The sequence below is a fragment of the Falco punctatus genome, assembly GCF_963210335.1.
Source record: "Falco punctatus genome assembly, chromosome: 12".
Classification (NCBI taxonomy): domain Eukaryota; kingdom Metazoa; phylum Chordata; class Aves; order Falconiformes; family Falconidae; genus Falco; species Falco punctatus.
The window spans coordinates 5,394,378-5,421,794 of record NC_137592.1 but is presented as its reverse complement, the minus strand read 5'-3'; the positions used below and the strand labels follow the sequence as shown (position 1 = coordinate 5,421,794).

Below are 27,417 nucleotides of genomic sequence, written 5' to 3'. Positions count from 1 at the left end.
ATTTATCTTTTGTACTCCTGTGGGACGCCTACTGAAACTAGCTTCTTAGGAATATGCAATGAACAATTCTGGAACAGCTTGTCTATGTGTAAGCACACTTGCTTCTTTTAAATGACAATTTTATGTATTCTTTTTTTCTTCTCTTTCAATTTCACTTCCAAATGATAAAAAGAAAATCTCAAAGTGCTTGGTGGGATTTCTTTTTCACTTGATGTGCAGCTATAAAGTGATTTGGACGCAGATATGATGGAGGTTGCTGTACTGTGACTGGCTATCACTCTAGACGTACTGATATATATCACGCTGGCATGTATCATTTGAATTATTGAATACTTTAGTTGACTCTCCTAAAAACATAACTTAAAGGGAATCTGAGATGGTGAAACACTTTTCCTGAGGTGCAGACAAGCGAGGGCAGAGTTTTTTACTTTTCTGCTAGACTCTTTCTGTTTCTAGGTATGGATTACAGAGGTACGCCAGCCTGCCATATTTGTTGTGCGCTTATTTCCTTTTTTGGGGGGAGATTTTTGCTTGCATTTGAAAAGTCCCAGCATCAATCATTTTTTTCACCAACTGAGATTTTCTGTAATTAGGAAGCACTAGGGTTCTGCTGTTCTACAGTAGTAATATTAGGTATTTTCATGTCAAAACTTTCTTCTACCATGAGTTAACTCATTTACTGAGGTTTAGAATTTAGTTTTGGATTTCAGTCTAGAATACATCTTAGTTGAATTAAGACAAGTTATTAGTCCCAGTAATGGGAGCACTTTGTTTTAAATGAGTCTTGGACTCAGTCCTCAAGGGATCATAAAATGAAAATCCCCATTTTGAGTGTATCATCTGTATGTCTGAGCTAAACAGATTCCTGAACAGACCAAATATGCCAAGAATTTGTTGCGAGAAGCTGGTGTAACTTTCCCTCTCCCTCTAAGCATTTCTTTTGCCCTGGAAAAAAGGGAAATTTTCTGATGCAAAACAGACTCACAGTTTCCACACACTAACTCCAGAAATTGCTTGTTCCAGATTCTTGAGATGAATTTATACAATTTCATTGAGTCATCACATCCAGTAAGGTTTCACTTTGCCTAGAAATGACCAATGTAAGGCTTTCACATGGTATTATTACCTTCTGGTAACGATGAGCAGTTATTATTAGTGTTAACCTTTGCTCTGTATACACTTCCAAGATCTTTGTTTTTAATGAAGCAGACAAGTCTTGAAGTCTAATCCTCTTATCAGGTGCTTGCCAAAGCCATTCTACACTTGACCATCTAGTTGAGAAGAAAAACATTAATGCAGAAGAGGTCTTCCCTGGTTTAGGAGTTCATGAAGTTGGATGGAAATGAACAGCAAAGCAACATTTGTTGGTAGTCAAAAGGGTGTCTTGCTTTTATATGATCCTATAGATTCTCTCCTTAAATGATACCAGCAAAAAGTTACTCTTGTCCCTTACAGCATTTCTGAAGTGAGGGAGTAGAGACCATGGAAGCCTGGCTGGTAGTCAAAAGGGCTTGTGTACTCTTGACAGCAGAAGCTACCTTAAACAAGTGGCCTGGCAGAGGGCAGAAATGTCACAGAAATATGCTATATACAAGGACAGTGGAACTGCATCATGTGGAAGTAAATCAAGTATACAGTCTTGACTTGTGTAGAATGAATATGAGTCTGTATAGACAGAATGTTTGTCTCAACTTTCCTTACACTGATGAGAAGCCTCATGAAAAATGTCTTTCTACTAAGTTAGGATTTCTAAAACGGCACAATCAGTTGCAATCACTTGGAGGTCAGCCCACTTCAGGACATAAATATTGAAACAAAATCTGGAAAGATAACATCTGGAAACACACCATCTCCTTCTGTTGAAATCTGCCAATATTTTTGGTGCCCAGAGAGAGGGGCCTTTGTGTCTATTTTTCATTCTAAACAAAATTAACTCAAAATATGTTTATAAATGTGGTTGTTTGTGGTGGGTTTTTTTTTAAGAAGTGTTCATACTTTGGAATTAGTTAATTTTAATTTTTTTTAATATATGGGATATCTTTTTAAGAGATCTTGCATACAGGGTAGTTTAAGACTATTTTTTTCATTATTGGTGCACCAAGTGTAATACCTAGCTAGAATGGACACTTCACAGGGGAAAAAAAAATCTAGAAAATAGACTCTTAAAATCCTGTAGAGAAAGAAGTGATGTAGAGTGCGCTCCTGAACTTTGCCCTGTCTGAGAATGAGCAATGAGCAATGAATCTGAAAAGTTACCCAACTATTTAGCAGTTCTTGACAGAGGATGAAATGAAAGAGGAAAAAAAAACCTCGGTTGTTCAGGTCTCTGTAGCTGTAGTCCTTGGTTCTTTGGAATCTTGCCATCTCTGCTTCTCTCTTGGAAGATCACTCTTAATCAAGTGCCCTCCACCAAGACTGTGTCCATCTCAGACGTCAGCTAGTACATTTCATCATAGAATCACAGAATGGTTTAGTTTGAAAGGGACCCTAAAGATTATCTAGTTCCCACTCCCCTGCCATGGGCAGGGACACCTTCCACCGGACCAGGTTGCTGAAAGCCCCATCCAGCCTGGTGTTGAGCACTTCCAGGGATGGGGCAGCTACAGCTTCTCTGGGTGACCTGTTCCAGTGTCTCACCACCCTCACAGTGAAGAATTTCTTCCTAATATCTAATCTAAACCTACTGTCTCTCAAGCTAAAGCTGTTCCCCCTTGTCCTATCCCTACATGCCCTTGTCAAAAGTCCTTCTTCAGCTTTCTTGTAGGCTCCATTTAGATACTGCACAGCTGCTATAAGCTCTCCTGAAGTGATGGTGATTTTTAATGCCACATTAGATTCCCATGAGGAATTCTATTATTTCCTTATAAACCTGATCTTAAGGGATTCTCAGTCTCTGTTCTGTTTCATGTCTGCAAGAACAGGAGTCACGTTTCCAGATTCAGTCTCTCAACTGCAACACTTTTAGTAAGCTTTGCAGGATTCGTGCAACAGACCTCCATGAGTTTTTGATTTCTGCGTTCTAAGAACTGTAGTTCACTCTACAACAAGTCTCTATTTTATTCAAGAAGACTAATGAAATTTCTCACACAATTTCTGCAGTTTTCATGAGCAGAGTGCTAAACACCTTCTCTTGCTACTTGAAAACATAACCACCTACTGGCTTCAAAAGCTGTTTTAAAAATAACTGTTAGAGTGTCACGAGTTCAGGCATGACTTCGAGTTCAGCAGAAGAAAAAAGAAAATAAATGCTTAGCTATAATATGAGCATATTGAATAATTCAAAATGTTTGTATCACACTTAATCCATCCAAAACTGCTTGCCTCTAGTATCCTCTGATACAGTTTTAAGAAGCTTACTCCTACACAGCTATTTGAAATATATTCAGGAAACTTCATTTAAAAGCTTAATGTTAAGCTCACATTTGATTTGTGACTATGAGAACTGGTTGTTTGGCATGGAGGGATGGGAAGGAGAAGAATGTGTGCTGCAACTACCTGCAAGTATCCATGGCAATGTTGTGGTTTTACAGTCACATTTTATGTGATCTTCAGTGCTCTTTTGCCCCCAGCCATATGCGAGATACATACAATATATGTTACAACCCCAATAAAGAAAATTCCTGCTTTATACTGCCCAACGAATGGATGCTGTGAACGTTAAAAAGAAAATCTATTTTTCCAGACCCTTTTCAGTTTAGTACATCTAGAAAATAATTTTATTGCTGCAGTGAATAGGTAACAGATTGATAGGGTGATACAATTCCTTCCTCCTCTTTCGTTAGCTTAAACCTGTAAAGTCTATAAGACACTTATTTTATATGATGTGATTTGTTTTATGTAAAATAATATAGTAGTTGAAGGCAAAGAATTCTAATATTCTGATGGAAATGAATAATCCAACAGTTTAGCCCCTTAAGTCATTTAATGTAGGATTGTAGAACATCCTGTATTTCATCTAAATTCAGATGTTTGGATATATGTCTCATCTTTATGTAGAAATTGCATTCAGAAACACCTAGATTGGTTCTGATCTGTAGTTCTCAGGCTGGGGTGCAGCCATCCCCTTTGCAGTATTTGGTTAAAAAAATTGGTGATGTGAAGCGGGGTGGGGTTGAAGAATAATCTGTTGATCCAGCCATTGAAAGCCACTGCTGACATTTTATCCTGAGACTATATTTGTGTACTTCCAAATACATACTAATAAAGGTAAAACGGTGGCCTGGAAAAGTATGTTTTGCAGTGTAAAAGTGCAGCAAAGCTTGAGAGCTTCTGTGTAAATTGGGGATTCATTTTTTTCTGGTAGTTGACTATAGTATCTGTTAAAAGTCAGTTGTTTTTTGTTCTATAAATGTATTTCTGTTGCTTCAGTTAATTTTTTTTTTCTTTTTAAACAGGATATTTCTGCTCAAGAAAGCAATATATTAGGGGCGTTCTGTGATATGAATGTAAGTTGTCCATTTTTAAAAAGGTGCATATTTCCTAGAACCTTAAAATAGCCATGTTCACTCCTGTATAGATTTGTGTTACACTAATCTACCTTGCGAATTTTCTGTGTGTCTGAATAGATCTAGTATTGATTGTTCAAATTATTCTTTTTGTTTGTTTATATTTCTAGGATGTAGAAGTACCATTGCACTTGCTTCGTTATGTTTGTCTGTTTTGTGGAAAAAATGGCCTTTCCCTCATGAAGGATTGTTTTGAGTACGGAACCCCTGAGACGCTGCCGTTTCTTATAGCACATGCATTTATCACAGTGGTATCTAATGTAAGTATCGCCTTTGAATTGTTTAATGTTAAACACAAAAAGTAAAAGGACTGAAGTCTGGAAGAATTTTGTAGGACTGGGGAGGGAAAAAACCACTATAAGATTTTCTTTGTTAGGAATGTGAGGTTTGCTGGTCCACTGAGTATTTCATCATCCAAACTCTATAGATCTCTTGTAAGCACACAAGTAGTTTTGCAAGTTTGTACCTAGACACAGAAGTTGTAAGAGCCCCAGAAAGTACTTACAAGAATGTTGTCAGAGGTCATTTCTGTCCTTGAACTTGTCATGGAAATGTTTTAAGCTTCAGGGTATACTAACTTTTTACCTGTTTCCTATGAGGCACAAAGGAAAAGCCGATGGATTTCTTTCTTCTCAATTTCCTGTGATTATATATCATTATATACATTTGCAGCATAGAGGTGACTATCTTTTCTTTTCACTGAGTTTTAGAATTCATATCCTTCATCATTGCTCCATCTTGAAATAATAGCAGTTTTTCACTAGCAGAAATTGATTCTAATGGAGATTTGAAGGAGAATCACAACAGAAATAAAACGCACAGTCTCTGAAGGAGGACACAGGAAGACTTAGGGTAATGTGAGAATGTGAAGTCATGACCTGTCTTGTGGGTGTTACATATGGACGAAAAGGAAAAACAATAGTTTGTTATGCCTTGGATTAAGTTAGTTTAATTTTGACTTTTTTTGCAATTTTAAATATTTAAAATCAGGTCTGTCCTTCCACACATCTTCCCTCCTTCCTTATTGCTGTCACTGACCAGCCAGGATGCTGTTATAAATAACTTTTGGAATATATTTGCGTAGAGGGAACCAGTGACTGAAATAAAGCTAGTGCTGGTGATATACATCCCTTGCTCTTGATCCTTTTAGTGTAATGGTTCTTAGCTTGTAGGTCAGAGAGCAAATGAGTAAGGCTATGATATGCTCTGTTCTTGTAAGCTTGAACAGGAGGACTGTTGCAGGGCTTCTGTATGTTAAATTATGGAGATAGGATCATCTTCTGGCCCTTTCTGCATGAACTGATGAGCTTTCGAGTGATAATCCAATGATAAGATAATAATGATGGTAACAGTAAGATGAGTTTTCCATCTCTAGCTGTTGTCAGTGCAGCCTGCAGTCTTAATCAATCTGCTGAAAATGTGTGGCCTTGTAGGTTATTCTGGTTTAGAAGTAAATTTTGGCCATGGAACCAACATTTTTGCATGTCTGATTTCTGTTTTAATTTGTGAGAATGGGCAAAACGGTTCTGAATCACGAGTGGCAGCTCCCTATCACACCAGCATTTTTTTCAACAAGCATTCTGACTGCAAAACCCATTTCCTAGATACCCTATACCAGTGTATGTTTATAAACTGCATCTGCCTTTCTTCTTTGTCCTTTTTTGAAGTCTTTATTTTTCTCTACATAAATTGTTTATTTTCTTTATTCTTGGTGATGCGCCATAACCCGAAGTATTTCCCTGCGAAGTTTCTCCTTTCAGATAATCACTTAGCAACTTTTGTTCTAGGTAATACATTTAGCTGTCTCTTGCAGGTATTTTAGATGAATGCTATGGTTAAACCTGCCAGATAAAATGAAATTCAACCCAAACCATAACCAGTTGAAGTACTTTTTCTTCAACCTCCTCCAGCATTGTATCTTTTACCATTCAACTAGAATCTTTCTTTTGAACTCTGTCTGGCTTTGCTTGTAGATCTCTGTGAGTTTAGAAGAAAATGGTTTTTAAAAGAACATTATCTTTAGATTTTATCTGTCAGTTCACTACAGAAAGTATAAGAACATGTTTTATGTGTAATGTGCTTTATTCATCCACTTCCCGCATTTAGGTGTCACTCAGTGTACTTGTTAACAGTGCTTCTGACTTGCAAATGCAATGTTTATTCGTTCAGAATGAGACTGCTAATTTTTTTGACAAAATACACTTTATTTTTTTGATATATAAAACCATTATTTTTCTCTACCTCTGTAATGGTGCATAAGCTTCTAATTTTGATGTAAATGTTTCTCTTTCCCTGTTTCTTTTTATATCATATATCAATTTAGGCGAATACAATTTTTTTAATAAATGTTTCTGATTGTCTGTGAAATGATATACCAAACTCCAATAAAACAAAAAGAAACATTCACAAAATTGTATTTTTTTTGGGGGGGGGGGGGAAATAATTGGTGATCTCAGTATGAACTCTGCTAATCTGACTTGATTTTATCCCAATGCATTTGAGTTTATGGGATTTATGCATAGTGTGAGATTTATGACTGACCCTGTCAATAATAGCTCAGTGAACAGCTCTGCAGTGTCAACTGTTAACTGGTTCTCAGTGTGTAAAGCCAGAGCCATAGTATGTAGCAACTCTTAAATACATTTTCACAGTTGTACTAACTCTTGAGCATGGCAGTTTAGTAGTCATTATTGTAAAGAGTCCTAGAAGTATCCATGCTGGAATTTTATTTTAAAGCCTGTGAGATGAATGAGTTGTTTAGCTACTACCATAAATGTTTCAAAAATATTTTCAGAAAGATTGTGGTGTGGATGAACCAATTGATTTGTCATTAAAAAGTCAGGCTTAGTAGTAAGCTCCAGGAAGTAGAATAGGTGAAGTTGGAAATAGTGAACTGAAGTCAAAGAATCATTTGCTAACATTCAGCTTCTCGTAGACAAGGCTGCAGAGGCGTGTGGAAAATATTTGCTTTGTTTCTTCCACAAAGCAGGGTGAATAGCTCATTAAGTTCACTCTACAGGTGCATGTAAGAGAAGACCATTACCACAAATTAGTAAAGACTGTGGGGAATTGAGCTACTTGTGTGTGATTACCGGTGTCTTCTTTATATAGAGGTCATTAAAATTATTGAAAAGATGTTTCCTTAAATTTTTGTATCTGTCAAATCTCATTTGAGTAAATGGCTTTGCCAGGCAAGCTAATGTTTGTAACGATGAAGCCAGCAAATGTAATACAATGCAATTTACTTCACACAGGGAGTTGGCTGGTTTGTACTCTTGTTTTTCTCCAGCTCGCAGTTCTGCAAGATACTTTCTTAGCAACCTGTATTGTGGCAGGACTGACTGTTCCTTCTTAGGATGTTTCTTTGCTGTCTTTTTTAGTTAGATACTTGGTTCCTCCTTTCTTCCCACATTTTATGTTCCATGGTATTTGCTCAGTCTAACTACCTGATGTGTTGGTCTTCCTAAAAATACCAAAGTAGCAGACAGAGAAACGAATGACCTACAGCTTGTTCTGTAGAGGGTTTAAACCTTACTGAGAAAGCCTGTTAATTGCTTCATTCTGTACCAGTTCAGTTTTGTGGATGATTAACTGCTCCCTCAGCGGATATGAATTAGTTGAAATAATGCTGATGGTTTCCAAAATGTTGGTTTAATTGTACTGCGTGAAACTTCAAAAACTTGTCAGAAGTAAAAGCTGTTGAGAGATGCACTGCCTTTTAGAAATGAATTACCTATGAAAAGAACAAATAAAAAAAAGAAACCAAAAACCTCTGAAGCTTGAGAACAGAGCAAATGCAATAAATTGTCTTAAAAGCAGGTGGAAGCAAAAAAAAAAAAAGTATGATGGAAGTTACGAATTTTTAATGTAACTTTATATATGTCATTTTTGTCATTTTATATATGCTATTTCATGTAATTTTATTTAAATAGTATGTTTATATTTGAGTTCATGATGAAAATCAAGTTTTCATCTCTAACATGAAATTATCCATGATCTAAATTCTGAGGATGAAGGTTGTATATAATGCAATTATACAGATGTATGAAATGGCATTAGAAGTTTGAATTTATACAGAGTGAAAATTACTATGAACAATGAAAGTTATTAAAAAAAATTATAAAAATATTTTCTACTTTTATGAAGAAACATATTCGCTTTTCTGTTTCAAACTGCTCATGAAAAAGAGCATGTATCATGTTAAAAATCAAATTATACAACAGTATCTTGTCATCCTTGCAATTCCTTGTCAAAATGTTATTTAATTCCTGTTTCTAGAACAAGCATCTTCTAGTTACACTTTCTATCTTTGGGATGTTAGCATTTTTTTCTTCTTGAGACTGCCAGTTGGATCAGAAGCTTATTCCAAATGTGGTCTTCCATGAAATGTGAAGAATTGGCTGGTTTGTCTTGCAGAGTAGGGTAGTATTGTTACTGTGTAGTGTTAGTTGCATTGTAAAAAATAAGTCTGAAAATACTTTTTTCAGAATGAACTCGTAAAATTGTTTGGCTAGTTCCAGAAATGTTTTAAGATAAATGTTGGTGATACAGTTTTACTACAGCCTAGTATTTTTCTCTCCCAGCAAGGAGAGTTTAGATTTTCTTCGTACAGAATTTCGCAAAATCCTGGTGAGAATTTAGTCCTCAGCTAGAATTTATTGCATTAGTTGCAAAGATTAAACATTCTTTGAAGAATAAACATGGAGATGTAAATTGACCTGACAGCTTTGAGTGACTGATGGTGTTAGCTATTCACAAGATTTGTGTGCTCACATGATTAAAATTATGTGGGTAGTAGTAACAGCTGCTAATGTTTCATCTCTGCTAGATCCCTTGCCTGGCATGTAGTTGTCTTTCTGTAACAGGTTTAACAGGCTCAGCATTCCTTTTTGAAATGCAGATTGAACTTCTGAGTTTGCCTGTGTAAGTAGTTTGGTTGGTCCTCTCTTCCTCACAGCGGTGCTAACTAGCTGTTGCAGGGTTTTCTTCTCTGCATACATTTTCTTCCTGCATAGTTTTGCAAAGATGGTAAAAGGCAGAATGGTAAATATGGGAATGCAAATATCATAGTAAAAAACCTATGCTTAATCACTGGTTATAAAGCATGATTTTATTTTATAGGATATATAAGCCCTAAGAAGCAAACCATCAACACAAGTGAAATAAAGTGATTTGACTTAGGAGAGATTTGCAAGGAAGAGAAAGAATGGAATTATTTTCTTGTAGACTTTAAAAGAAGAAGGAACGAGAAACCCCACAGGACTGAGCAGTTTTTCCTATGGAAGAAACTACAGAAAATACAAAAATGAGACATCTGGGATTTATGATACTGTTTACAGAAAGTTTATATTTTCCAAGTGACTAGAAGAAAAGATGCAACTCCTGTCTGTAGGTCACAGAAGCATTCCTTAGATAACAGTTCTGAAAATGAAATTTAAGTAGTTGAAAGAGTTGAAGCTGAATTAAAAACAACAAAGCTTTTTTTTAAAGTGGGGTTGCACATGCAAATGTACCAGCAATATTTCATTTTTTACCATTCTCATTAAACGTCATTAATGAAATTTTTATTTATTTATGTTTTTGCATTATAGATCAGAATATGGCTACACATCCCTGCTGTCATGCAGCACATTATACCCTTTAGGACTTACGTTATCAGGTAAATTTTTAATTTAAGAAATTTTATTGTGGGACTTTTTGACATCACCTATTTATAATTTCAGCTGATACACTTTTAATTGTTTGAGTTGTTGCTCTGACTATATCATTTCAACAAGGAGAGTGAAGGTAATGTTTCAGGTTAGTTTGGGCAGCTCCTTACATCTGTCTGATTTCTGTGTCAATCAGATCAATCTTGTTAATAGCTTTTTTAGTGTGATGTCCAGCCCCATTCCGACATGTTGTGTCAGGTTCAGTTGTAATACGGTTTCACTTACTGCAGTGTCTTCATAAAACTTTACATAAAATGTGCAGTGAGGCGGTGTAGGTAGAAGAGCAGTATGTAGTCATTGAGATTTCATATAGAGAATTTCACTGAGTTTTAACACTGCTTCACATTTTGATGTTCTATGTTTCCAGCTGGCAGGAGCTGAAGTGTTATCAAAAGTCTACTCACACTTTTATGTATCTAAATATATCCAGTCCCAAAGATTTTCTTTATATCAAGCTGCCTATCATGAAAAACACTTTAGATTTAAAGCATTTATAAAGATATTTAATTATACAAGCAATTTATTTTTATTGGGTTTCTCAGGTCAATAGAACAAATCCCATGAGTTGCTGATGAAATTATCGTGCGTATATGTATCTGCCCAGAGGTGTAGGGGTGCGACACAGCTAATTCTTCTTCCAGTGGCCCAACATTAAGCTTTACCGGTGCAGACAACCTAAAAGGCCACTGCTCTTGCATGAGCCCGCAGCTCCTTCAAGGCTCTGGATTTCCTATAACTGTAATAATGAAAATGTGTTTACACTGGTCATAGCTTACTTCCCTGATAGCAGTAAAACGTGCCTTTACAGATTATATTGCTTAACTATACCAGTAGAAAATTATACTGTTCACAAAAACAAATTACATTGATAAGAAAAAGTGCACAGAATGATGAGACTCAGAACTATGTTTCATATTTAAAAATGTTCTGGGTTTAATTGTAAAGAATTTTGACTATAAATTTAAGTACTGGTTTGGCTATCAATCCATCTTGCAATAGCATGGTCTCTACCAAAGTGATACCAGCCAAGGAGAGTATTTTGATCTTTTATTAAAACATACCACTCTTGAGTTACAGTCTAGCCATGTCCACTCCTTCAATGCTGATGTGTTATCTTTGAAACCTTATAAAGGTAATTACTAATCATGAAGCAGTCTAGGAAGGACAGGCAGAGGATCTTCAAGTTCTTGTCTCCGTACATATTCCATTAACGGCTGTTCATGTACCTGGGAATTTGGTTTATGAGTCTTACCTATCTTCTTACTATGTGTGGAAATTAAAAAGAGCACTGAAGGATCAACAGTTAGAGATAGGCTGATAAGAAGGAGCTTGTGAGACACAATAACATAGCCTGCAGTCTTTGCTGTTAGTCTCCAATTGCTTGTCATCCTCTAATTCTTCAAGCATTTTCTATTTTATAACTGTAGCTGCAATTAGGGTCACTGGAATGAATAGAAGTTTTTTTTTCCTGCTTTCTCCTCATCTCTTCCTCTTCACTGATAGAATATTTGCATCTGATTTGAAATGTGATTTGTCAGCAGTTTCTTGCCATAAATAATACCCTTGATGTCTGTTCTTAGCATTTACAATACGTTCATGTCAATCAGAATGATAATATTGATACAGGATACATCTCTGGAAAACACTAGCAGTTTAGAGAAGAAAGGGGACGTTCCTCCAGTTTCTGTTTTTCACAGCTGAATCCTGATGGGAGATCTGGAATTTCTCAACATTACAAAATCCAAAGCGATTGGGACATGAAACTTGGAGGCCATATAACAAAAATAACCTCTAGCGTTCTGCCTTTCTGTGGGACGGAAATTAACACAGATGCCTTTGGTAAAAGACTTTCTTGATGTATGCAGCTCACCCCATGTGGTTGTCAAGCTTAGGGATCTTGTCTTAGCAGCTTGGGTCTCTAGGCCTCCATCTGCTTTTTACTGTAGTAAAAAAAAAAAAAAGCAAACATAATCCTGGGCACAGCAGCACAGCACCTTTGAAACAAATCCTGCAATAGCTTCTCCTGCTATGCAAACTAAGAAGGTTTGGGGAGGGTTTTAGTCTATGTAGAATGAGCTCTTGGGGCTCTAATTGGCTGTTAGTCCAAATTGCCACTCATGTAGATTCCTTGCAAGAACTGCATTTTTGAGTGCTGATCAGCATAAGCAGAAAGAGAGATCACCTGACTGGCATCTTAGCAGCATCTTTTATCAAATGAGGTTAACCTTTATATTCCTGTTCTGTGGTTATTTGTACTGGGAGTGGATGAAACGGACAGCAAAGTGTGCATTTGTGTAGAGGAGACCACTGCTGGAATTTGCAGAGATCATGGACGCAATGCTGTCATTATTGCTACTACTAAAAAAAGGCTACTAAATGCTATGTTCTGCCTGGGGAATGGAGCACCAGCATTCTTATCTTGCCCATGAAGGGCCTATGTTTTTATGCAGTTTAGGAAAGAAATAAAGGACTTACAGTAAGGAAGCAAAGTGGTTTTGACCTCAGAAGGAAGCTTTTATTGATCCTAATACCTTGGAAGTCTACATTTCAAATTGCAAAATTCTCATGAAAAAAAGAAGAGACTTCTTGACAAAGTGACGTAACTGCAATTATAAATGAGAGCAAGTTGTTGATGATGTGTCTTATAAAAGACATGAGTTCCATCTGTCTCCTACCTCAAGATCAGAGATGAGAGATGCTCTGCGTGGTTCCAGCTATTGAATGCCTGAAGAGAGCAGTAGCTATAAACAGCGGTGTTTTGAGGACAGTGTTTTTTTCAGTGGCAAGGTTGTTGATGGAAAGTGTCATGGATAGCTCTATCCTTTAGAAAGAAGATGACTAGCAATGAAGTCCAGTTTTATGAGAAGTAAGAGATAAAGTTGTATGTCTGATATTGTAAGTGCCTCTATAAACCACCAGAATGTGCTGCATAGTATGAAGAAAAAGACCTGAAATTCTGCTTTCTTTGACATCCCAGTCGGTGTTAACTACTTAATGTTCCTCTGGCAAAACCCGAGTGCTGTGTGTAGCATTAGTACTGACCGATACCATGTTTAATTCTAACCCTTTCTCCTCTCCTCACTTTTTCCTCTCTCTCACTCCAAGACAGATCTTGAGAGGTTTGGTTTTTTTTTACGAAGGATTCATGTCTCTGCCCCAGTTAGGGAGAAACAGAACATTCTGTGCTCAAGCACATTGAGAGGAAATCGCAAGTGACAGTTGTTCCTGTGGTAGCCGCTTAGTCTCGGCACAGGGCACAGGCATAGCACTGCTGTGTGCAGAGGAAGTGAAAGCTCCGAACAGAAGTGTTGATCCACAGTGCTTCCTGTGGAATACAGTAAGAGAGAATGCAGCTGAAAGAATTGAAATTACTTTTCCGCTTAAAAATATTTTCCTGAATAATTTAAGTGTTACGGGAGTGCCCAAGATGACTTCTTGCTACTAAATGTCCTGAAAAACTCTTCTAATAAGCCTTGAAGTTTTCAATTGCAAAAAATATTTTAACTGCTCCAAAAATCTGAAGATCTATGCTGTAGGTGCAAAGAATAGACAAGTCAGGAGACAATAGCCAGGCACTTAAGTGAATGCTTCATATCACTGAGGAGCGCTGACTCATTCTGCTAGATATCCCTTTTGCAGCTGTGGTCCAAAGGAGTCATATTAAGGGAAAAAAAGATTATTTCACAGCTGAGTAGCTGAAGTCCTGAAGCATAAGATGTGGTTGCAAGTGTTACATTAACATGGAACCGCATGTTTAAAACTGAACTCTCTCTATCTCCAAATATAGAAAATTTAAATAGATTCAGTAGACTAAAACTGATATTTTAAAAATTAATGTGTATGTGTTGCTTAAATGTAGATAATATATATTCACTGATTATTTTAAGTATGCCAGTCTGGCAGGACAGGTCCTATACATATATAGACCATCCCATATGTATATGTATAAGAAGAGGTATGTTTCTTTCCAAAAGTCTCATGTAGGCAAAATTTTCAGATTTACTAGTTTACAGAGATTGTGAAGTATTTTTCATATATTCCTTTAAGACTTAATGCTAATCAGAATCAAAAAGATAAAAATTTAGGAATTAAAAAAAAGTGAAGGACAGAATGAAAGCCATTATGAAGCCATTATATGAATCAGTCACATATTCACATTTATATGCTATATACAGTTCTGATCGTTCCATGTCATAGAGATAATAAGAGAACTACCTAGGTGATAGGAAGGGTGACGAAGAAGGTAGGAGATAAAAAATTACATTGATAGGAGGAGAGACGTAGTCTAGGAGTTTTTTTGACAAGGGAAATGGCTGTTACGTGAGTAATACGAAGACAGTAAATAGGGAATGATAATTCACAGGTTTTAAAAAACAAGAAATGGAGAACATGCATACAAATGTCAGGAAAGGAGGTTGTTTTTCATGCGAACAGAATTGTGAAGCTAAGTGGCCTAGGTTAATAAGAAAGCCACAAGGATAAATAGAGATAAATGAATTCACAGTAGTAGATAGGTGCATCCATTTTGTTATATATGGGATAAATGTTTCATCTGCTTTTAGAGTGGCTATATTTGGCTAAATAGACCTTTTGCCTTGCTTCGGTATCACTGTTCTTATGTAAGGCAACGCAGCAAATTTGCAGTCGGTGTGAGGAAAGATGTGTGTGCATTGCCAGTGCTAGCTAAAGGTTTCTTTTGTTAATAATAACATTCTACCAGTAAAAGCATAAAATGGACCCAGTTTACTGATACAGATGGGTTTAAGCCACTGTGTCTTTCCACAGTGAAAATGAGGCTTGGCCTATTCTGCATGTTTCTGTAGTTTTAATCCTGGTAGTAAAGATATGATCATATTTGATTTATGACCGGTGTAGTAGGGCCAATAAATTTTCTGGTGTAGATGCAGGTATACTTGTAAAGACAAGCATGCTATCTTCTATGTTTATACTGTACCTGGTTAGAATAACCCAGTTGTGTTAAAAAAAACCACCTAGGATGTGGATTAACGAGTAAAAAGTGCTCTTTCCTGTGTAACTTTAGGGCCTTGGCAAAACAGATTGTTATGTAGTACCTGTTGAGGTACTTCTGTAGCTGTGAAAATGTACCTACACGGTTGGGATTTTTTTTTAAACGCTGTCCCTTAATGATATTATAATATGGAAAACATAACACAAGTCTGATTCAGGCTTGGACTAAATACAGTAAACGTGCTGAAAGAACCGTAACGATGTTGTTGTAATATGAATTTTATGAATGAAAGTAGGTTTATACTGATACTATTGCATTAAAATAAAAATTGTTTTGTTGTATAAACTAGATTAGTATAGTTGCTTCACCAAACTTTCTAGTGTGAGGAAGATTTCAGGTGAAGGTCCTGATAAAGAGATGTAGTGAAGCCACAAAAGCATCCTTGGTGCTGTATATCTAGATGTGTCCACTCCCGCCTGTCTGTTGCACACAAGCACTCTTTGTCTGTCCCAAGTAAAATGAAAAAAAATCATGTAGTTTATTTATGCATGTTTGAGATCTTTAGAAGTCCTTCACAAAACAATTGAGTATGACTTGATGTCCATTATGAACGTTGAAACACTTCGGGAACCAGGGCTGATTGTACTTTGCATATCAAAACGGGGATATAAAAACTGGTCCAAGGTTGGTGATAGTCATATTGAGATTATTAGGTTTTGCAACATGGACCAATGCATTTTTTCATCAGTGTAACTCCCCTCACCTGTCCATAGGTTAAAGATTGGTCACTGGGTCTCATTTGCTGCTGGAGTTTTCAAATGAGTATTCCCTTCTTGTTGCTACTTTTGTTTAGAAATCATAGCACAGAGGCATTACTTTCTTGCTGTGATCTGATTTCCAGTGGTCCACATGAGAAGACAAATTTCACAATTAATAACAGTGAAAGATCTGATTGCCTTGGCCCTGAATGGTCGTTCTTTTGTTCTGCTGTTACTTGTCTGTGATTTCTAGCATAGATCTACAGTCCCTGAGATTATTTGCACTGAAGTCACTTTCCTGTGTTTGACAATGTTAAGTATCATTTAAGTGTGTTTATTTTAAGGCCTCTAGACAAGAGCAGTGAAAAACGGCCTTAATCTAAATAAGAGTCAGGTCCTGTATTTTTGCTTTTTAAAAAGTGTACTGATGTTTATATTATGTAAATGCAAAGGAATGGCACATAAATCTAGTTCAGGGTATTATCTCTTGTGTTTTTTAAGAGAGTCATGCATATATTTGGCCAGTCTCCAATGGTAGATCCAGGCTTAGGCTGTCAAACAAATGGATTTTTAACACATTCTGTGTAGTTAAATCTAGTTTGGATGTAGTCGAAACGTCAAAATGCTGAAGTACAGCAGAAAAAATTAATTATGCTAACCTTATATGCACGTACCTTTCACTGTGCAATCTTTAACTGCTTCAAAATAAGCTCAGGAAAACTTGTTTCTAAACATTTTTCTTTTATGCATTCAGTTTATCAGAAATTCTTAACTGTGTCAGTGCTTTATATGTGAAGGCATTTCAGTACAGATTTTCTTGGTGTGTGTTGATCTTGTAGTCGCTTAGGTAAGACTAAGGTTGTGTTAGCTTCTGTAAGTTAGTTTTTATAAATGATTATTTCTTCTGCCTCCCATTTATAAAGAGTGTCTGTATTGCGGCTTGTTGTGCATTTTTAGATGATGCCCCCCTCCTTGTCTAAGATGTCTGCAGTAGGAAGAATTGAGCTGTTTCAAATTCTTTGGCATTTTTGGTTTCTGTGTTTGGTTTCCTAGAATCCCTGGTGATGCTTCTTGTGCATCTTTAAAGGTTGTAATTACTGTCAACAGAAGAAACAAGTTGGGCTTGCGTTCCTGTACTCACCTGTTGTGAAAGCAATACTGTGGCACAGGGAGTACTGATGTACAGGCACAGATGGCATGTGGTTATGGCAGAAAATATGTTCGTGTACCACATTTATTCTAATTGTATCAGAAAATGATTGCACAATTCCATTTTTTTTCTGTTCTGTCACTGAGGCCACAAACAGGGAAATATTAATCTTCAGAGTATTATCACTGTCAGAGCTGCTTGTGGTCCACTGACACTGTTTCCAGAAATTCAGCTTTAAAATATATTAATATGTTAAGCGGATCGTGATGCTTCAGTTTTAAATAAAGTAAATAAACATGATACAGCTATGTGGAGAGGGCACCTTCCCATGAACCAGATAGGAGGTTTAGGCTTCCAACCTACATTTCTGAAGAACTCCGTGTGTTTCCTGTCTTTTTGTGGAATGAAAGAAATCTGAAGAGGTTTAAAATAAGAAATTTATTTACTTTTTAAAATAGTATGCATAATTCTGTTTTTCCGCGATGTTTTTTTATAGTTACTGGCTTTTGATAGTGATATTTTAAGGCTTAATACTCTTACAGCTATCAGAAATATGTATTTGCTGTAATGAAGAAGGTGTTCCAGGAATGTTCTAGTTTGAATCATAACCTTTTTTTTCTTTTTCTTTTTCTTCCATTTGTAATTTATTCTAGGTATTTATGTAAACTGTCAGACCAGGAGTTGCGACAAAGTGCAGCCCGGAACATGGCAGATTTAATGTGGAGCACAGTAAAAGAACCATTGGATACAGCCTTGTGTTTTGATAAAGAAAGTCTTGATCTTGCGTTTAAATACTTCATGTCTCCAACTCTAACAATGAGATTGGCTGGGCTGAGTCAAATAACAGTAAGAATTTTTTAAAAATACAAATAATATTTAGAAAAAAATTTCTTTTTGTGTTGTATGAGTTATGGACTTGTTTGGGGGCTTTTTTAATGTGTGAAAACAGCAGAATCCTCTTATATGCAGTCTTAGGAAATTAAGTCGTAATCGTGAACGTTAGGTTCACCAAGAGATAAGTCCAAGTTATGGTTATGTTCTGCAGCATATGGACCTGTAGCACGTTTCCTGAACAGTTTACCAGGCTAAACAAAACTCTCAAAACTGTGATTTGTGACAGCTGTGTAGAAGTTAAGTCCCTTGACATGGCTATATCTGTTGTTTACAAAGGCTTTAGATCTGTTTTCATTTTTACCTTTACAGTATCTTGACTACTGTAATTAGTTGCATCTTTGTGTTGTACACACCTCTTTTTCCTGTTGGTTTAGTACAGTCTGTTTCTCAAGAGGGCAGTTTTCTGCATCAATTAGCAGAAGACTGAACTGAAGAGGTAAATATATAGAGCATCAAATAGAAATAGACGAAAACAAAAAACACCACCCTTCTCTTTCCCGTGGAAATGCTCCGGATTGCTCTGGTCAAGATACACTGTATATCTTTTGTCTGTCGTTGCTTCCTATGTGTGTATTATAGCCATAGAGTTCAGTTGTACTGAAGGTCAAAATCAAACTTTCTTTATTCATCTGAGCCTTTTCAATTTCGTGTTTCTTCTGACACTCCAGTATTTAAAATTTATAGCTCATGCTGTCATGTTTGCCTTAATGCACAAAGTGATAAATAGGAAGAAACTGTACTAGAATGAACAAACATGTTGCCCTTAAGTTTTGTAGTACTTTCTGAACATGTTTGGCCTTCTCTGCTCCACTGACTGTCAGTAAATTCAAGACAAGTTTACTTAAACTTGAATTTGCTTCTCACTATATTTATATATAAAGTACTTACAATTGTTTTAATAAATGGCAATTGGAAGTAACCTGTATTTCCAGACAGATTATTGGATTTTTTTAACCAAAGTATTTAATTTACATAGCTCTATAACCTACTAAGTTAAAAAAAACCAACACAAACCCAAACTGTGAACTACATCCACTCAGTGTTAATTAAATGCTATTCTAAGGGTGACTGCATTTATTGGACTTGAATTCATTACCCATTCAGTTTTGCATTTATATGAATGAAAATGTAATGCAGTTCATCCAGTAAAGATGCTAAAGCATAAAGATACAAAAAAAGTTAACTTCTGGAGGAAATAGTGACATTACTGTAAGTATAATTTATATAGACAAGTAATCCTTATGATGTCATATGAATGCTGGGTATAATATGCTCAGTGCCTGAATTCTAGTTTTCTGTCGTAATTAATTAGTGTAAAGTGAATGTTTAGGGGATTTTTTGTGTGATAAGAAAACTTCAGAGAGTTGATGAAGGTAGGTGAAAATAGCACATATAACATTGTTTGATTTTTCATTGCTGTGTGCTTTATTATTTATTCGGTTACAGTTATCTCATAATATCTGGCAGATAAATTGTAAAATACAACCATTAACTGGGCATAAAAGTAACTTACTACTTTTTTAATTCTGCACAGTTTTGGAAAATGTCGTTTTCAGTACCATGATTTTGAAGTAAATTTCCAATGATTGCGTAGTTCCAGTTATGTTACGTTTTTATTCCTGTAGGTACTTCCCTCTGGTTTAGTACAATTGTCCTTGTTCAACTACTAATGTATGTCTTTTTGTTTATCCTTACCAAAAGAAAGTCTGTAAATAAGAATGCATCAGTTTGTTTATTTTTTCAGGCATGCAGTTCATTTAAGGGAGGGTGAAATTGTGTTATTTCAAATAGTTGTATGTTTTGATCTGTTACGATTGATAAAAATGACTGCAAAAAGTGACATTTTTAGTAAACAGACATGTATTACCAGAAGCAAAAATTTACAGTATTTTTAGACTAAAGCAAATTGGTTTCAACTTGTAAAAAAAATGTAATGTTGTTTGTTAATAAGTTAGTAAGTCTTTTTGTATGATTAGTCTCTAAAACTGCTCTGTAACACTGAGTGAATTTGTTGTTTCTCATTCAAATCACAGGAAGCTTTATTTTTGTTGTTACCTTGTTTGCCTTTGATTTACTCTCCCAGTCATGTTGTGGTGGTTGAGCTCCAAAATATCCTTTTCCCTCACAAATAGGACTCTTTGTTTTCATGTTCTTCCACTTGCAGATGAACTTAAGCATGTGAAAATGAATCCTCATAACTGATCTGGCCATCCTGCCTTTTACAGTTTTTCAACTCTTTTTTTATTTGGTTCTGTGAATTAGTGAGAATGCAAATGCGACATAGTTAGGTTTTTCCAGAACAAATTCAGTGCAAAACTTGAACAGTCCGTATTTATTCTTCTTGCGTTGGTTTCCTATGTAGAAAGTTTAATTACCTTTGGTGCCTGGGTCTCAAGAAAAGACTTGCTAGGAAGATGCCTTCTTGTTTTCAGCTTTCTTCACTGAAGGCTTTATATATTCGTTGTTAGTTAGTGCTTTGTAACTAACACTTCTGTGTTACATTAATTGAGTGTCTGGGCACAGGTGTCTTTAGTTTCTTACAATGTTTTATATATAGTAAAAAATTGTAGAAGTATTTCATTCCCTCTGGCATTTCATGGTGACACAACGTGAAGTGCAAAAAATGTTAGGAGGCTAGCGAGAAGGTGGTGCAGCACTATCCCATGTGTATTTTGTTTTGCGCTGTTGTGTCAGAATTCTAAGAATTTAGTTGAAATTGCTGTAAAAATTGTTTGAAAATTCCAAGATGAAAACACCATTTGTCAAAATGTTGTTTGATAAGGATTTTGTGTGGGAGATTTGGATCAACATGTGAGCATGGATTTAAAAATTGATGGTAGTTACAGTTCAATACTCTTTCACTCTTTGATCCCTTTCAAAACATTTTTGGTTGGGGCACTAGTCTTCAGAAAAGCCAGTGAACTTTCACTTCTTTATTTGACCCAATTCTAATTGGTCATAATAATTTCTTCATGAAGTTCTGTTCACATGTTTTTCCATTCCTAAATATGTTTCATTTGAAAGTATCTATTAATAACTTTTCTGTTAATAATTGTGTAATCAGTCTGTCGTGTCTCACTAATTTTAATGCATATTTTCAATTTTGTTTCTTCAAAAACGTATTTCCCCATGAAAATTGTTGATTAGACATAAATAAATCTTTGTGTAAAGACTTCAGGAGATTGGCTGTCACCTGAAAGAAAAGAGTAAATATTTTGACAAAATTCTACAACAAGTTTAATTTGAATTTCAAAAGTTCACGTTACCATGTTTTTAATTTTTTCGAAAACAAAATGACAAATAAGTTTTATTTTTATTAGAATGTTTTTGTTTATTAATACTTTAATTTTTTTTTTTTTTTAAATATTATGGACATGTGAAGAATTGGATATAGAGCCATGTTTGTATCTGGAATGTCGATGTTGAGGAAAAAGGTGGAAAAGAGATTTAAACCTTTAACAGGCTCCCCCCACCTCTCCACCCCCCCCAGGATGACTTGAATTTATCAGTTCAGATGCCTTTGAAAGCTTTGTATCATATAGAAATACGTAATTTTCATTGTCCGATTTTGTAGCCTTTCAACACTTGATAATTTGACAAAAGAAATCTTCACTGTTATAGTAAATGTTACAATAATGGAGAAACATCCTAAAAGTTTCCAGAGTAGGTGTTTCATTTCTCATGAAAACTGATGTGCAAAGTGGCTGCTACACACCTTGTTTTGATTTCTGGAGTGGGTGGAGTTTTGTAACATCACCTAATTGCTTTAGTGAAAGAAAGGTTGAATAAAAAAGCAAATGGGTCCTCCTTGCCTACAAGAATGCCTGTTCAGATTTTTGTCATAGGGTTTTATTTCAAAACATTGAAATTACTAGAAAAATTTGTTTACTGTCATGAATACTATTTTTTAAATATAAGAAAACTAACTCACCAGATATTCAGATAAAATTTTAATTTTTTTTCCTTCCTTTTTCTAACTATAGAACCAACTTCATACCTTCAATGATGTGTGTAATAATGAGTCATTAGTTTCAGACACAGAAACGTAAGTAGGAACATTATTATGAATACTTTAAGTGTGCTATATGATTGCATTTCTTCTGTATTGTTGTTACGGATTGCACGCAGTAAGGAACAGTGATAATGCAAGGCATTTATTAGAAATATTCTAATCAGGGGTTTAACAAATGGTTTCAAATAGTAACTTTAAAAATATTTCTAAATGTTTCTGGATTTTTTTACTGTCTTAAAAAGTAGAGTCAAGGTAACCTTTAGAAAAATGCAGATAGTAAAATAATAAATACCTGTAACTGGCCATTATCTCCACTGTGATACATACATACAAGCCAGCTAGATCACATCCTAGTGGTATTTTTGTGGTTTTCTCATTTCTCCTGATTATTTAGTTAACGAAGACTTGTCTTGCCATCGCTGGCTCCCAGCCTTGTTAGTAGTTTTATGCTGAGTCTGTGAGGCTATTTGTTTTTTCTCTTCAAAGTCATTATTTGTATAATTCAGGTGTGTTTTAACAGTTCTAAAGGGGACCCTCATAAATCTTTGAGGAGATTCATGTGTGGGATTGGATTCCAGTGAGGAAATGTATTGATTTTTGTAGTAACTCTAAACTTAATGTTAGGACTGTCTAGAATTTAGACAAAAGTATGTCTTCAGGTAGTTGAAATAATTGTTCTTTTGAAATAATAGGCAAAGTGTGTGAAATCTAGGATTTTACTTGTGATATACTCCTTATGTTTATCTTGGGGTGTGATACTCTCTTTCCCTTTATCTTGGGTGTTGCATCTATGTGCATATCTGTCTCGTTACAGACACACACTCTCCAGTATCTTTTGCTCATTAATGAGAAGACTGTTACAGCAGCAGTTGGCTTGCTTTTTTGTCTGGGTGGTTTTATGATAGATGGTTTTATTTTAACACTTGCTTATTGAAACCTGGCAGCAGTCAAGACCACAATACTGTAGATTTCTTGTTAATAACACCTTGAATATTTGAAGTTAAATTTATGGTAATAGGCTGATATTTAAAATAAAGAATCAGAATCTGGGGCAGTTTTGCTTCCATAAAGATCTGAAAATACCTTGAGAATACAAAACAAGTAACCACTTGTGATCAACTTTTTCTTGTCATTTGTTCACTAAATCAATAAGTGAACATGAATCAATGCTATCCATTAATTTTAAAGGAAATTTTGATACATAATCTCAGAAAAAATTTAAAGAATTCCCATCAAGTATAATGCAGATATCTTACTATGACCTGATGAAACCTGAATGTAATGTCATCAAGTCCATGTACATTTCAACAAATTTGCATTCTTGTAATAAATGTTAATCACACATGTATTATTTTATTATAATATTAACATAATATATCCTTGTATGTAATTGTTACTTCTAGATTTTGTGCCCTGGGAGAGGTGTTGGGTTTTTTCCAGAGCCTCTAGTTCTATAGCAGTAGAAGTAAATACTACAGGAGCATAACACGTTGAGTATGTGAGGTGGCTTGGTTGATGGGTATTTTCAATATTGTGCTGCGAGTTTATGGTGTATTGTTACACTGGGACTGCCAAACCTTAATTTTATCCATTTCTTCTTCCTTCATGTTGAAAATCTGAAACTGACGTGTTTCTTGGTTAGTGTATCTTCTGAAACACATTGTGAATGAAATAGTTTTTTACTAGTAGTAACTAACATCAACAAGAAGTTATTCTGCCAGTTAAATCTAATAAGCTGTTTGATTTTCTGTGTCAAATATAAGAAAGGAAAGTTATCAACTGGGGGGAAAAAAAAAGAGAAGGGTGCTTACATTTCCCTGCAGAAGAGCAGATGTACTATGCAAGAACATCAGAGTTATTTTAAAGCTGAAGGAAATTGTCAAATTCTCATTTGGGATATTACTTTCTTGGCAAGGGCATCTGTAAACAGCCTGTCATTTGAAAGGAATGCAGCATGAACAGAAGACCTTCTTTTCCACTTTTGTAGTATGTGATATTTTTTTTTTTATTCTATTCTGAATTCCAATCAGTCTGGTTTTTTACCTGAAAAGTTGAGTACAAAGCAGTAACGAGTATTGCTGCTCATCTTCAAATATCTTTTGGAATCACTGGTTTCTTCCATCCAAATAATCAGAAAAGGCTGGTGCAGAAGGATGGGGAAAATGTCTTACTTCTACAGTTTGTTCAGTACAAAGCTTCCCTCTCATTACAGACTGTGTTCCTGAGAAATTTTTGGATGAGAAGGCGCTTACGGAGTTGGCAGTGATTGAATGAGCAGCAAAAGGAAAGCTTTTCATTCCTATTTTTTTTCTTTAGTGGAAAAAGGAAGTCTAAGATTTATTTGTACCTTTGTAGCCTCTGCAGAATTATCAAAGGAGGATGTTTTGCTTTATGTCTGGTCATCCCCATTATGTGTTTTGACTTTTCCAGATGCATTTGGAACTGTCAACCTTTGGGATTTCTCCTTCTGTATCTTGATAAGGTGGGTTTGCGGGAGGTATCTGTTTTTTTAAAAAAGAGCTGTCAGTTAGTCCTAGCTCTTTCCCTTTTGTTGGGAAGTACCACCAGGATTTTTTAGCAACTATTTTGCAACAGTAGCTTCCCACCTTTATCTGCATGGTTGCAAATTTTTTCATGGTAAGACAAGCTAAAGCATCTTCTGACTAGCAAAACACTGGATTTCACAATTTACACTTGAAAACAGCAGAAAGCTGAGACACAGGAGTCTGTTTTCTAGCTCTAGGTATTTGTATGTCTTTTTAGATTTAGTGTATTTGACTGTCTTCTCTAGGGTTGAGGGTTTGTGGTGACTGAGTATGTGTATTGTCCAGATACTTGCAATGTCTCAGTGACTCAACTTCATAGTAACCCTCAGAGAAATATTTTTAATTTAGTTATCCCTGGCTCTTAAGATAGAATCAAATTCTTTGCAATCTGAGGTAATGAAGAGTATGAAATCTGTTGAAGCTAAAAATAATGAGGCTGAGCAGAAGAGTTTTCAAGTCATTGCATAGTGATTCGTAAAACTATTTTGCTGATACCAGTTAGTGAAAAATGATCGTGCCTTTCAGGGAGGGGAAGATTTTTTTCCTTTGTGCTATTTGGACCACAGGAGGAAAACGTGTTGGTTTTTCTTTATTAAGGACACTGGTAGCTTGTGGAAATAACATGTGTAAAGAGATATTTTGTTTTGCTCTTCTCTTGGCAGGCAGCCAGGAATTTGGGTTTCAGCTTGATGTTGAGGCAACCTCCCATCTAATTTAAAAAACTTGACTACTCTCACTTAAAAAGCTTCTTATGGAGTAACTTCAGATGTCCAAAATTCCTTTCACCTGTGAATAGAAAGATCTGGGCTATTTCTTTTCCTTTCTTTTCCCTCTTTTTCCTTATTTATTGCGCTATTAAACTGCTAGTTTTGTATTGCTTTTTCCCTTCACCACTGTTCTCTTAGCCTCCTATTAACTCTTGCTTTCTCAATTTTTGAAATTGAGAAATCCAGCTCACTAGCTGGATTTATGGCAGCATCATTTAAACTTTTCTTCCCCTCTCTCCATTCCACATTCCAGGGATTTTTTCACATTTTCTCTGAAAAAAAACCCCCAACCAACCAGTAGTAAAGCTTTTTACTCCACTCATCAATGTTTCTTTCTGGTGGTATATGCCTTTCTAGTGGCATACATAGTAGTTTACTAAATATTCGAGATGATGTCAGAGTGGTGGTTTTGGAGCCTGCAGAGCATCAAATAGGAAAATGTGTGCTCGTAAACAAAACCATGTGCTTGAATGTGTGTTGAGAAGGTGCCTGCTATATCCTCTTTACATTTCTGGTCCTAAATAGTTGAGATCAGTGTATTGCATCTGTTGTTGTGTTGTAGAACTATTTCCGTGATTTTGTCAAGAAATGTTAGTGCTCATCCTTTGCAAGTTGCTCATTATATTGCTGCATTTTATCTTGTAAGCTTTTACATATTTTTCAGTGACGTTGCTGACTTGCTGGTGTATTTCATCCAGTACCGAGCTGGTGTGTTTTTGTAGATGCGTGGTGAATTGTGTTGGGAATTGACTGGCTGGATAAATAAGGCTTTCTCTGGGGGGGTATTTTGTTGTGGGATTTGTTCCTGGATCTGGGTCATCGTGTGGCTACCAAGTATTGCACCACAGCCTTAGATTAAAATGTTTCTAGGACTTTACCCGGTCCTCTTATAGACAGGCATTCTGTGACCTACCTGGAAAACACATAAACTGTAGTTTTCCTCTGTATAGTTTTATTTACAATAATGAACAAAGCGCAAGCTTAGTACTTGCCTTTCCTAAGCGCAGTTCATAAACATCAAGTTATATCACAAATGGCATAGCTTCCACTCTCTTCCCTGCAGTCTCATGGAATGCCTGTGGAAACTAATGTCAAAAGTGCTTGAATTTCATTTCCTGAAAGTTTGGGTTTTTTTGAGAGATACAGATTGTCAGTGAATTTAAATGAAAAGTCTAGGGAGAAGGTGATGGAATCTAGAGATCATCAAGCCCAATATATTTTGCAGATTTCCAGTGTGAGAAAGATTTAGAGGCTATTAAACTAGACTAGCTCCTCCCTTTACTTTTTCATTCTTTTCTTGTCCTTCCTCACCCAACACAGACTTGTAGAGAATATCAAGTTCTTTAAATGGCTTTTGCTATCCCGATTACTAAATCTGCGGAAAAACAGCTAATACATGTTATTAGCAAGATGAATGTTCTTACTGTGAAGGCTTGTATGACTTAGATACCTAATTTGTAAAACCATTTTTGTACTGCTACTTCCATGTTAGAGTAAGCATACCTATACTTAGATCATAATGCATGTTTTTCACTCTCACTGTTTGCTTCAGGATGAAGAGGAAAATTTTTCTACAACCTTTTGAAGAACTTCTTTTACAAGAAAATTTGAGCATACCTTTACTGAAAATTGAGTTATTGATGAGTTGCCTGAATTGTAGTTTTATTGTCTAGTAATAGTTATACAATAATTTGCAAATTGCTTTATGAAAAGATACTTTTGAATTACGAAAAATACAGATGATTTGAAATTGAAATCTATATGGAAGAAATTTTAACATAGCTAGAAACTGAAAGGAAGCCACATTGAAAAATATTGAAAATTATACTTTAAATCCTCTAGTAAAATGTCCAGGTTGCCGTGGTGATTTGGGACAACTTGGAACTCAATGAATTTTTATGAATTTGAGTGTATCTGAAATTTCTCAAGGTTATAGGGCTTCTGATAATTATTAAATTAAAATGGGGTAAATGACAATACACAGACTTAAATCATAGGTTGATTTATCCATAGGCTGGCAAGGGTTTTTTTATTTATATGAAGTTCTGGAATTGCTTGTGAGTTAAGATGTTAGCTCTATTTGAAGGTGAGAAAACTTACCAAGG

The 27,417-nt window shown here is 35.6% G+C and overlaps 1 protein-coding gene across 8 annotated transcripts in view; it reads left to right on the top strand.

Annotated features, from left to right (window-relative positions):
* USP34 (ubiquitin specific peptidase 34) overlaps nt 1-27,417 on the top strand; it is a 138,097-nt gene that overhangs the window by 25,575 nt on the left and 85,105 nt on the right. For all 8 annotated transcript variants that reach the window (XM_080408192.1, XM_080408188.1, XM_080408187.1 and 5 more), the window contains 5 exons: nt 4,395-4,445; nt 4,616-4,765; nt 10,097-10,164; nt 17,747-17,939; nt 21,971-22,032. In XM_080408192.1, the coding sequence (XP_080264318.1) occupies nt 4,395-4,445; nt 4,616-4,765; nt 10,097-10,164; nt 17,747-17,939; nt 21,971-22,032 (524 nt within the window). The remainder of the gene's footprint in view (nt 1-4,394; nt 4,446-4,615; nt 4,766-10,096; nt 10,165-17,746; nt 17,940-21,970; nt 22,033-27,417) is intronic.